This window comes from Ailuropoda melanoleuca, chromosome 9 (genome assembly GCF_002007445.2).
Source record: "Ailuropoda melanoleuca isolate Jingjing chromosome 9, ASM200744v2, whole genome shotgun sequence".
Taxonomy (NCBI): Eukaryota; Metazoa; Chordata; class Mammalia; order Carnivora; family Ursidae; genus Ailuropoda; species Ailuropoda melanoleuca.
Genome location: NC_048226.1, coordinates 88,796,126 through 88,808,823, shown reverse-complemented (window position 1 = coordinate 88,808,823; position 12,698 = coordinate 88,796,126). Strand labels below are relative to the sequence as shown.

Here is a 12,698-nt window from a genome sequence, read left to right as displayed (position 1 = left end):
TTATTACCAAAATCCACACCTGGATGTACGTAGGACTGAGTCACTGACCAGAGGGCTGCTGGAAGCGCGCTCGTTACCGGGAGTGGCTGTGGGCGCCTGTCCCGAAGTACAGTCACATCCTCCGCCTCCCCAGCAACTTGCTCCCTTTCCCAGCCTCTGCTTAAAAATAAGTCATCTGTTCTTCCAGTCAGTAAGTCAGCGCTTTTGACAAAGCAGGTATTGAAAACAGCTCAGTCAATTCATAAAACTTGGAACGGCGAAAGCATTCCATTTGGGTTAACTCCAAAAGATAAAATAATTCTACATCACATTTTCCACTTAGCAACCAATCACAGGTATGGAAATTGAGAATTAGGAGGAGTAAACCCTCATTTTACAGAGGAAACCAAGGCCCGGAAAGATCACATCATAGCCTGTGTTAACCGTTGTATGAATTGCGTTCATCTCTTAGGTTTATCCCTATTCTGTGTAGTGTTGTTTTTCTTCGCCTAGGGCTCTCCTGGCAGATATTGAAGCCCACTATCAGGACCCTTCGCTTCCTTACCCCAAAGAAGACAACACGCTCTTGTATGAGATCACAGCCTATCTGGAGGCGGCTGGCATCCACAACCCACTGAATAAGGTCAATGACTCAAGTACGGAGTGGAGTGGCGGGAGATGGATGGTCGCCACACAGATCGGCCCAGATGGCAGATCACTTGCTAAGATATTGGGAGAGCCTGGGTCCTAATCCCAGAACCCCCATTCTCTTAAGCCCTCTCCCTTCCTGAGTTCCCACGACTGATAGGATGATTCAGGCCATGGGAATCAGGGGATACAGAGTTTTCCACAGTTCTTTAAAAAGTGAGAAGTACTCCTTATCTGTCGGAGATCAGTTTTGGGTTTGTCTGCGGTTTCGTGTTTGAACTGCTGCTCAGTGATGGCATTGATCCTTGGGACCCAGAGATGCTTCCCTCGTGGCGGACAGTAATCACAGTCATAATCCGGGGCCACAGACTGTCTTCTGTAATTCTGACTTCCAGAAACCTCTGAGAGCTGAAAGGTTTTTCACCAAGTTGGTGCCAGATCTCATTTAGTGGCAAAACTTGTCCCGAACTGACATAAGGCTGTTCATACTTCTGTGAACATTCCCATGTTTTGATGCAGAAATACTGGTGACTTTGATGATAGGGTGTTACCTAGACCCTATATGAGCTTTCTGAAATCTGTAAAATAGGAAATCCATATGAGCCCCTGGGTTTGGGACAAAAGTTTATGAAGCAAACAAGCAGCTAACATTTTATGAGTGCTCACCTCGTGCCAGCCCTGTTAGCCCCGACTGCAGGTGACGTCACGTCATCTCAGCGGCCCCCTGAAATGTGCCACCGTCGGGTGAGGAACTCGAGGCTCAGAGACTGATGACTTCCCCGGGGCTCCACACGGGCGAGCGCTGGAGGTAGGCAGTGTGACCAGAGCCAGGGCTCCCAGCCAGAGCACTGCCCAGCCTCCCAGGGAGTTGAGGGACGGAGGGCGATGGCCAGGTACACCCAGACTGTACAGTGTGCACCGAAACTAGCAAGGAGTCCGCTCTGTGGCATGTCCCATCCTTGCCCATCACCCCTTTCCCTCTCTCTTTGTGAATGATGTGAAGAGGATTCGAGGGGAAAGTAACTGCTCATCTCCAAGCAAAACTGTTCCCTTCCCGGAAGGGCTCGTTCTCATTTAGGGATTTATGTTTGCAGGCATCCGTGGTATTACATCAAACTCTGCAGGCAGCTAAGTAATGGTGAACCATCCCTGTTTTCGGTAGCCTGAAGAGCAAATTGAAAGCAAATGGAAGCTTTCCATTTGAACATGGGTTCTGCAGTATTGTGCCTCGGGAAGAAGCCATCAATTTTTCTTACCTTTCTCTTTCCAGATATACATCACAACAAAGCGCCTACCCTACTTCCCAGTTGTCAACTTCCTATTTTTGATCGCACAGTTGCCAAAACTTCAGTACAACAAAAACCTAGGTACTGTATGACATTCCTTGCAAGTCACAGTAACACAGTAAGGGTGGAGTAACACCTCACCGAACAGCTCCTTTTATGGAGAGTGCCGTGTCACCGATGAGATCTTTCCTTAGTCAGACGCGTGGTGATAAAATGCAGTCTTTGGGCCTGTGAAGTACAGTGTCCCTTCATGAGGTGTAGACCGTGGGTTTACCACTGACCGAATATAGTCCACCCTTGATTTCCAAAGATTAACCAGCTTTATGTAAAATGTGTGGGATCTTTGCTTCTCTCCTTTCTGTAATGGTTAGGCAGTGATCGTGGTGTGCGGTAGGAAACGTAACAGTAAGGCAAAGGCGAGATCGGCACAGGCATACCCAGTACTCTACAATATCCATACAGGAGATGATGTGTGAGAATACTTGGTACAAACGAGCTACCAAAGCCTGTCAGTATGTTTGTCCTGTCCAGGCACACAGCCCTAATTTTTTTTTTTTTTTTTTGCCATTGATCACTTTATCTTGATTATTTTTATAAAAACTTTTCTAATAGCTTCCTGAGTCCTTCCTCTGCCTCCAAACTTTATATGAAGTTGAGCTTTGTTAAATCCATTCTAGAGTTTAATTTACTTTAAAAGTTTCGTAGGAGCTTTCCTGTAAACGTGCTATTTCTTAACCAGCAATTCCAAAATGAATTTCTTCCTTGAGCTATTTCCCCTTCCTCTTTCATAATCTTTGTAGGGATAAAGATGTGGAGTCTCTGTAAGGTTTGTAGTCTCTCATTCAGAAATACTCCTTGATTCCAGACACAGCTCCCGTAAGAGTACGTGCTCCTGCCACAGAATGCGGAGCGTGCTGGCGCCCGTTCTCCTGCAGGACTGAGGGACGGACGTGAGGCCGGATTCTGCTCAACCAGCGCGTGCCTGTGTGACTTTGGCCAAGTTACTTAACTTCTCAGGCCAACCAGATTTTCTAAAATACCTGATAGAGTACTGGCACAGAGCAAGCACTGCCCTGACGCTAAGTCCTTCTCTGTGTATTAGTCAAAATCAACGTTAAGAACCATCCCAGGCTGGACTTAGGAGTTCATCTCAAGACTCAGAGTCATGCTGTCCCTCTGTTGTCCCTCTGTTGTCCCTGTGTTAGAACTAAACAACAGTGACCCTTTATAATGATGGATTGTCAGTACACGAAGATAATCTTGTCTTCATTAAAGACTGTTCACTGGTCTCATTCTTAGGGAATATTTCTTTCACTGTATAGCTGCTCATAGGAAGCATTGCACTATTCCATCAAATTCCCAGCTCTTTAAACAAAACGAATAAATCCCTGAGTGTCCTAGAGATGTGTCTATATCTGACTATAGTTCTTTTCATGAATTAGACTGATGTGTTAATCTGGGAGTCAAAATCATGAAAAGTAGGAACATCAGGGTGTTTGGAGACCCAGAACACACATATTTAACCTCGCTGAGCGTTGCTTTCAAGACTGACTGAAGAAATGCTAGCCTGCCTACCTGCCTTGGTCTGTCCTTAAGGCAGAATCTTTGCGGGGCCCCTTCAGAGATGAAGCTTTTGCTAGAAGCATCATTGCTGCTCTCCACCTGGAAAGGGTCATTTCTCCGTGTTCTGGTCTGGTCCACTGGGCACTGAGTAAATTCAGAGTTGTCGAGGCCCAGGTTAGAGAAATCAGGAGAACTTGTTTGGGCATCTCTGGTTTAAGTAAAGGATGGCCCCGCCTTTGCAAGAACCCAGATGCGGGATCTGAAAGCCTTTCTTGCCCATCTGATGCCTTTCTCCAAAGTGGTGTACATTTTATGTCCCAGCAGCATTTGGTAACGTTAGTTCTGTTTCATTTTAACCGTTCTAATGGGTGTGTGTGTGGTATCTCGTAGTTTTCACTTGCCTTCCCCTAATGATTCATGATGTTGAACACTTTTTCATGTGCTTTTTGGCCGTTCTTTCTATCTTTCTTTGTTAAGTGTCTGGTCAAGTCTTTTGCCTGTTTTTAAATTAGGTTGATAGCTTTTTTTTTTTTTTTTTAAATCACCAAGTGGAAGGAGTTATTTATACATAAAGTTCTTTGTTAGATATTTTTTCTCACAGACTCGGGTTTACCTGTTCATTTTCTTACTGGTGACTTTAATGAGCAGAAATGTTCAATACTGACAATGTCCAATTTATCCATTTTTCCTTTATAATTGTCCTTTCTATATCCTAAGAAATCTTTGACTAACCCTAAGGTCATAAAGATATTCTTCTATGTTTTTTTCCTAGAAGCTTTGTGGTTTTAGCTCTTACATTAAGGTCTGTGGTCCATTTAAAATTACTTTCTATGTATAGCATAAGGATTTTTAGTTTCAGCACCATTTATTGAAAAGATTTCTCATTCTCCATTAAATCATTTGGATATTTGTAGAAATTCACTTGTTCATATAAGAGTGGAACTACTTCTGGATTTTCTCTTCTGTTCCATTCATCTCTTTATCCTCATGGCAATACTGCCTTGATTACTATAACTTTATAATAAGTCTTGAAATCAGGTGATGTAAGTCTTCCAACTTTGTTCTTTTTCAGCCTTGTGTTTCTCTTCAAAGACCCTAAACTCTAGCTCCTGTTCCCTTTGCAGCCATCCGGGCAGAAGAGCGAGGTCTCCAGATCGGGGCAGAAATCCTTAGTGCAAAAGCCAGCTTTGGCGCTCATTCACTCCCCAGATTTCCTTCTTCTGCTGTCTAGGCTCCTGCAGATTCTTTTATTGTATAATGGTCAACATTGTGTTTAAAGATACTTCTTAGATACGTTATCCAGGATTGAAACTGCTTTCATTTAAGAGAGCGGTTGAGCACGTCTGACACTGCTGTGCTGCCGCTAACAGACGTTGCTCATAGGCAATGTTTCCTTCTCACTGGCTTTCATTTGTATCTTTCAACTTTCCTACCACAGCACGTGTTTCTGTATTATCCAAAACAGACAGTGATGGTGATTATAAAAATCAGTCACTTTTTTATTATGTTGAGTCAGACCACTGGAAGCCCCCACGAATCCCGGGCCGAATCCTAATGAGTCCCGAGTTGTCATTCCCTCCAGACAGTCATCCGCCGGCGGTGGCGCGGTCCCCAAACATTTTTATGTCCGCAGACGCACCCACTAGATGAACATCACCAAAGACAAGCACTGTGCTTGGTGGCCTCATTCCTCGTTTGTCACTCCTTGCAGGAATGGTGTGCCGGAAGCCTGCCGACCCCGTGGACTGGCCACCACTCGTCCTGGGACTGCTCACCCTACTGAAGCAGTTTCACTCCCGATACACCGAACAGTTCCTGGCACTGATCGGCCAATTTATCCGCTCCACAGTGGAGCAATGCACAAGGTACCGAAGGAATGCATGTTACAGAGTGGGCTGGATACCTTGCATTCCAGATTCTCCTTATTATCTCCCTAGTGCAGATGGGAATTGGCTGCTTGCCCTGCTGTGTGAAGCAACATTGTTTGCAGCAACTAAAGATGCACGCATCCTTCGCCACCCGGCCGGGGGAGCCCCATCGGTGCACTGTACGGTGCTTTGGCAAGAAAGAGCGAGTCAAGACCAGGATTAGTGACCCCCCCGGGGCAGAGAGTGCAGGCCCATTCCTCTGCTGTCCCAGGCGCTGTGCTCAGAGCTTAGGGAGACCGGGCTGTCCGGCTGGGCCCCTATGCATTCCTCATGCCCTTCAGCGGGAGTCAGGGAGCATGTCCGTGTCAGAGCCGGGGTGCAGCCCCGGTTTGCGGCGTAGGAGGAAACACACAAAAGTTCCTGTTTGGATACAAGGTTCATAAACCTTTTTTTCTTTTTTTCCCCCCAAAATGTGCCTTTTCTGGGATAGAAAAAAGTTATTTGCGTGAGATGCTGGGTCCTGAGCCTGCTCTGTTACCGTAAAGGATCAGGCCCCTAAGTAAATTTCTCTGGCATGTTGCAAATCCAAAGTCTGGAAAATTACCACTTGGTCACTTTGGTCAATGTAACTTAAAGACAAATGGGAATGACCTTCCAGGACCTCACAGAGCAGTCCTCACCAGACATGATTTCAGAGGCCATTAGTTAACAGCCTTCCATCTATGGCATGAATCAGTGCTCAGGCGTCCCTGGCAGGAGTCCTCCAGCCTCTGCTGGGATCCGGCCATCGGTGAGGCACCATCACCTCTCAAGGCAACGCCAGATGCTGGTGGCACTGTACCCAGCCCTGGAAAGTCGCTCATTGTGACACATGGAGAATTTCATCCTGTCTTTGGAATTTCACTCTTTGTACCTTCCTCTACGCTCTGAAATTAGAATAAATGCAGTCTCCTTCCCTTGCTTCACCCCACATTGTGAACATCAGGCTGCTGCCTTAGGTCTCTGCTTCCAGCCATTCCTGTTCACCACGCTGTGGCTACTCACCATGTCCGTGACCTCTGCTGGGGATTCCAGTTGGCCTTTGACCCTCTTCTCTATGTTTTCTCTGTGATTTCCCAAGCTTGCACTGAGACTCCAACAACAGCCAACCCCTTCGAGAGGACCACTGGGCCCCCGGTGGAGTGCAGGGCAGGGAAAACTACAGTACGGGGTTCTTGACATCCTTGGATACACGTGGCTCATAGTGACCCTGCGTTCTTCTTAAATCCTGACATCTTTTCCCCCAGAGCCTCAGTCAGTAGAGTTCTTCCCCACCTTAGTTAGTGGACTGAACAGACAGACGCTGGATGTTCTTCTCGGACATATGCTGAGACTTGCTTCAAGCAGCACACTTTCTAACAACTGAAAAACAAAAGGTAGCTCAGAAGGATGGGGAAGTCTGAGATGAAACTGTCGCGATCAGAAAATGAGGTCGGTTGCAAAGGAACGCAGTGGGCACCTAGAAACCTAGTGTGTCTGGGCTCCGGACCGTGGAGAGGGAGCCAGGGGCCGCAGTCCGGGTCGGTACAGGGGGTTTGGGAAGAAACCTCCACACCCGCCGCCCCAGCCGTAGCTCCCCATCTGTCGAGAACTGACAAGTCCTTCGTCCTGGTTCTTCTTCACTGGCGACTACGAAGTGTGCCATGACACAGCATGTTCCTGGGGACCCCGAGAGAGCTCATCAGGGGGCAGGTGTCGCTGCGGCTCCGGGTTTCTGATCCAGCTAAGGGACGTGACATAAGGAACCTGGGATGCATGGAGGCCCTTCCCTTCCCTCGCCGCGAGCAGAGCAAATACAAACACAGCCCTGGCCACACACTGAAAGATCCAGAGCAGTGGCCACTCTTCCAGGTGTAATCACTCTTCAGCCTTCTTTTCAAGAGCAAAAAAATCATCAGGGAACTAGATCAGTAATCCAGTCTCATGAAATCCTTTGTTAATCAGAAGATGCCAGTCTACCTAAATTGGAAATAATTTTAAGAGCTAAAAGTTCATTTTGATGTGCAGAAAGAATGCGAGCTCCGTAAGAAGACTGCCGCGCGCTTCAGTGCAGTCCCGGCTCTAGAACAGTGCTGGCCACACAGTTGTGTGAATGGACAGGTGAGGAGGATCCTATATAAAAGGTTATTAGACGCTGTATGTATATATTTGACCCCTGTGTGCAGGCGCAATCACAGGTGCTGGAAACGGAATGATAAAGACATGACCCAGCCCTCAAGGAAACCAGCATACAGACAACTGAAAATGTAAGAGTCTTGGCAGATACTAAGTATGATAAAAGCATAAGAAAAGGCCACCTGCCCAGAGGAGTCAGGGAGGACTTCCAAAGGAGGCAGAACCCAAGCTGGAACCGGAAAGATGCCTAGCAGTTGACTTTCAAGTACACGGGCAGAGCAAAATGGAGCCGCTAAGACCAGTGGGATGGGGAGGTGTGGCCTGTTCAGGGGCCGGCCAGCTGATGAATCACGAAGTGCTGAGGGGGTAAGAGAGATGAGCTGGACGGCCAGCGGGCGCCATGTTGTGGAGGCCCAGGTGAACCGTTCCACGCAGACTTTATCCTCTCGGTCCTGTTCTGTAGGTCTGCTGGCAGGATGATGACAGGAATCAAGATGTTCCAGAGATTTATTGCTCCTTTGACTTCCCTTAGTAATCTGTCTTTGGAATTTAGAGGATACAGTTGTAACTGAGGTTTAAGTCCTTGTCTGCCTATTTGGGGGTTGGGGTTTGTGCTTGTGGTATTTTCTGTTAAAAGTCAACAGAGGACTTGAAGGGAGAACCCTAGGGTGACAGGACTGGCTCTTCGCTTAATTATTAACTACTATTTGCCCCCGGCCCTTAGGCACTATAACTGAGGAAGTTTTACACAGGAGAACCCTCATCTCATTAACAAGGGCTTAAGTGTTGAGAAAGCAAGTGAAGAAGGGAGCGGACTTACCCATCTACCACGTGCAAAGCAGTGACTTGACCCAGACTGTTCTCCATTACAGCCAGAAGATACCTGAGATGCCTGCGGATGTCGTGGGCGCCCTTCTGTTTCTGGAGGATTATGTTCGGTACACAAAGCTACCGCGGAGGGTAAGCAACAGATAAAGATACTACTAAAGCCCCTCCTGTAAAAAGATGGCATTTCGGGTGGCCCTGGACTCCTGGGGGTGGCTCCACTAGCTCGGTCCCGGCGGCTGCTCCCAGCCCCTAGCCCCTGCTCTGCCCCACGGCTGTGACGGTGCCCCCTTCTCCGTGTTGCATGCACACTGTCACAAGCCCTGTGTCGCAAGCCCGACTCACACCACTTCCCCACTCCTCTCACTGTAGCATGCGCTTGCTCTGAGAGCAGCTCCCCTGGTTCGGGTTCCGGTCCTGGTTCCAGTTCTGGTTCCAGTTCCGGAGCGTTCAGGTGGGCAGTCCAGGAGAGAAGTCCTCAAGGGGCCAGGGCAGGGAAATAATTGTGTGGTTGGTGTTTTCCTGTCCCCGAAAACCTGTTGCCACAGCAAGTTTGGTTCCGTTCACACCACAGCTAAAATTATATTTGGCCAACATCTCCAAAAATGCCTTTGTTTTATCCTCTAAGATATTCTTGCCTTGTCCTGTCTCACTAGGAATTCCGCTTTGGTGAGTTTTAACTCAAAGTGCAGGGCTTGATACTAAAATATTAAAAACTTTTTTGATAGATTCCGAAAAGCCATTCCTGATTTTTAAAAATTAGTACGTTAGGGATCAAGGATACTTTTTTTATGACAAAAGCCAAAGATGATGTTTTAAAAATTAACTAGCAATGTCATACTTGGTAGTGAAACTAGCAGCATTCCCATTCAAGTCAGCGTTGTAACAGTAATACAGCCGTACTGACTCTTGCTGCTGCTTTTGTTGTTCAGGTTCAAGGCAATAAAACAAGAAGTGACAATTTTAAAATGCATAAAGAAAGGAAGACAAATTTGTATTATTTAATGAGGATGTAATTATCTTCCTTGAATCCCCACTAGAATCATGTGGAAAACTATTAAAATAATAACCGTACAAAAAAGCTGATTAGACAGTGTACAAGGTAAATACATACACTAATAGCCAATTCAAAAATAGGATGTGAAAAAGATCCCATTCGCAGAATTAACAAATAAATAGTCAAGAACTACCACCTCTATAAGAAAGACAGTTTAGAAAAAATAACCATTTAGAAAAACTATAAAAATTCAAAGTCCATCTCTCTGAGTGAGGAAGCTCAAATAGTGGGTCTTACTATAGGTTTATTGCAGCTATGACCAAAATCCCAGATGATTTTTTTACCTTGGGGGGGTGAGAAAATTTTTTAAAATTTTATAGAACTCAGGCCAAAAGTAGAATTTTTTTAAAAAGACAATATTAAAACATACTAAATATTTAAAAATATTACAAAGCTACAAAAATCAGTAGTATGGTACTGGTATGAAACCCAATAAATGGACCGGTAGACCAGAATATGTAGTCTGTAAACAAATCCAAGCACATACAGTTGTACCTGAGGAAGAGTCGCCTCTCAAATAAGGGGAGAAAGGAAATATTTTAGTCAACAGTGCTGGCCAGTTAGTTCATTATGTGGCTAAAACTTAGCCAGTTAGTCTCGTCACATCTTCCATGATCAAAATAAATTACAGATCATGTGGAAAATGGAACCAGTAAATTCAGAAATTTTACACAAATGTGCTCTCAGAATTTTCTAGATAAACACCAAAGGAGGAAACCATAAAGAAAATTTAGAGATCTGATCTCTTGTAAATGCTGAATGTAATGAAACAATTCTGTCAAATGTCTCTTAATTTAAAAAAAAAAACTTGGGAAAATATTAACAAAGGACCTGTTTTCTTGATTTATAGCCTGTTCTTCTAGATGAATAAGAAAAAGATAAACCAATCCAACAGAAAACAAAAACAGGCAAGGGATAGTAACGGGCAGTTTTCAGGAAAAGAAATACAAGTAGTAAATAAACATTTGTAAAAATGTTCGACCTTAATTCAAGAGTCACAAATCAAAATAACAGTAAAATTACTGTTTCCACTAACCCAGTTTTTTACTCCAGTGGGTAAATGTTGGGCTCCCACTGCATGGAAAAGGTTTGGAGGAATAGGACTTCTCGGTACTGTCAATGGCAGTATAAACTGTTTATCCTACGGGAGGGCAATTTGGCTTTATTAAAAACAAACAAAAAAAAACTTGTCATATACTCACCTGGTTCCAGCAGCTCAACTGCCTGGAATTTATCTGCTGGATATACGTGCTAAAGTTCACAAAGAGATGTGTACAAGGATGTTCATAAGATTTAGCAGGTAAAGGACACAAGATTATGTGATCCTAATTTTGAGCATGTGTGTGCACATGTGTGTCTGTGTAAATTAGAAAATTAGTAAATTATTCATTATAGAATAATTACCAAGTTTAGTTTTCTCTAAGGGATTATGATGAGAGATGATTTCTTTTTTACATTCCTCTGCATTTGCTAAATTTCCCCTAAGTAGCAGGTGATACAAAAAACACTTCAAAAAAATTTTTTTTATTTTTTAAAGATTTTATTTATTATTTATTTGACAGAGAGACAGCGAGAGAGGGAACACAAGCAGGGGGAGTGGGAGAGGAAGAAGCAGGCTCCCCACGGACCAGGGAGCCCGATGCTGGACTCGATCCCAGGACCCTGGGATTGTGACCTGAGCTAAAGGCAGACGCTTAACTGACTGAGCCACCCAGGCACCCTGAACACTTTTATTTTTTTTTTATTTTTATTTTTTTTTTAAGATTTTATTTATTTGAGAGAGAGAGAGAGACAGCCAGTAAGAGAGGGAACACAAGCAGGGGGAGTGGGAGAGGAAGGAGCAGGCTCCCAGCAGAGGATCCTGATGCGGGGCTCGATCCCATAACGCCGGGATCATGCCCTGAGCCGAAGGCAGACGCTTAACGACTTAGCCACCCGGGCGCCCCCTGAACACTTTTAAAAAAAACACTGATTTCTAGCAGTTGGAGGTCCCCTGGCTCTACATTCCACCCATTCACCCTCCTCCACCCCTCTCAGGGCGTCCCCTAAGAACAGTTCAGGAATGCATGCTTTCGAGGCCTTTCCTCCTCTTGCCCCTCTGGCCTGTCACTTGCGACAGACATGCTGTTCTTCCCTGGGTTGGTCATCAATTGTGAGGCGATCTGAGATGGCCTCTTAGTACTTCCCAGAGGCCTGTGCATTCCTAACAGATCCAAGTGCCTGGGGGAGCCAAGGAGGAGGCAGGGAGCACTGTCCAGCCTTCCCTCAGCCGTCAGCAGTGCCAAGAAATTAGATCCCAGGGTGAGGAACGGCGGAAACAGAAGCCAGTGATTTTCAGGAGCGGTCTACCTCTCCTGTAACTCACCTTGCCCCAAAGCCTATTTTCATTTAAATTTCATGTGGAAAATTCTGAATTTGTTGAGTGATAACACTATGAATAACTTAACTCTTCTTTTTCATTGTTTTAGGTTGCTGAAGCTCACGTGCCTAATTTCATTTTTGATGAATTCAGAACAGCCCTGTAACTTTTTTTGATATCTGCTTCTTTAATGAAAGGATTGTCCTTAAATCTTCCCGTTACTAAAATGAATTCAGAAGCGAAGAAGCTCAGCTGCTCATAGAACTGCATTTTTTCCCCTTAATTGTGGGAAACATCAGAAATTCTGAGTAACTGTTACGTATAAATCCACTTAGCTTTATGTTCTAAAGAACTATTTGTGCAACTCTGGATTTTCAGTAAAATAGCATTGCCAGTACCCAGAGTTCTCCTTCTGCCTGTGATTACAAAGTTGTATATGCATCCTGTAAAAAAAAAACTTTACTGGAAGGTAAGAGATGGGTCAGGTGGGTCCCGTGGATACACCCACGACAGACTGGCAGGCGTGTGGTGATAGCTGGACCAGTAGCAAACACAGAGACCACAAAATCCATGGACCACGTACCATGGAAACTCCTTGGTTCCTGAGGCTCACTGTCCTCCTCCAATCACACAGACCCTGGGCTGGTTCTCAGCATTCCTTCTGTAGGTCTCCCCAGCTTCAGCTGCGCCTTCCATCCTTCCCTCCCTCCCTCAGCAACCTAAGCACCCCCCTCCCCAGCAGTCCAGCCTAGTTGAGGCCCAGCACAGCATTTTAAAAGCGAATTGTTGCCCAGCACGTGAGGAGTTTGGGAGTGTCGCCCGCTAGGAGGCTGGTGTGGTGTGTGAGAACTTAGCCAGTCAGTCCATGGCCATCCTACGGCCACATCTCAAAGATATCTTGGTGTTTTCCATTTGTAATCAGTAACTGATGAAGTGAGATCTTTGGTTCTCTGTGAAAA

General features: G+C 45.4%; 1 protein-coding gene across 6 annotated transcripts in view; it reads left to right on the top strand.

Annotated features, from left to right (window-relative positions):
• Positions 1–12,137, top strand: part of WASHC5 (WASH complex subunit 5) — a 59,213-nt gene extending 47,076 nt beyond the window's left edge. Inside the window, exons 25-30 of one of the 6 annotated variants that reach the window (XR_002143009.2) lie at positions 493–635; positions 1,898–1,994; positions 5,188–5,341; positions 7,391–7,483; positions 8,371–8,458; positions 11,849–12,137. Coding sequence is in view for 3 of the 6 variants with exons in the window: in XM_019801256.2 (XP_019656815.1) it covers positions 493–635; positions 1,898–1,994; positions 5,188–5,341; positions 6,465–6,608 (538 nt within the window). In the remaining 3 variants the exon portion in view is untranslated. The other 5 variants (XR_004627898.1, XR_002143010.2, XM_019801257.2 and 2 more) reach the window with 5 other exon arrangements.
• Positions 12,138–12,698: the final 561 nt, after the last annotated feature.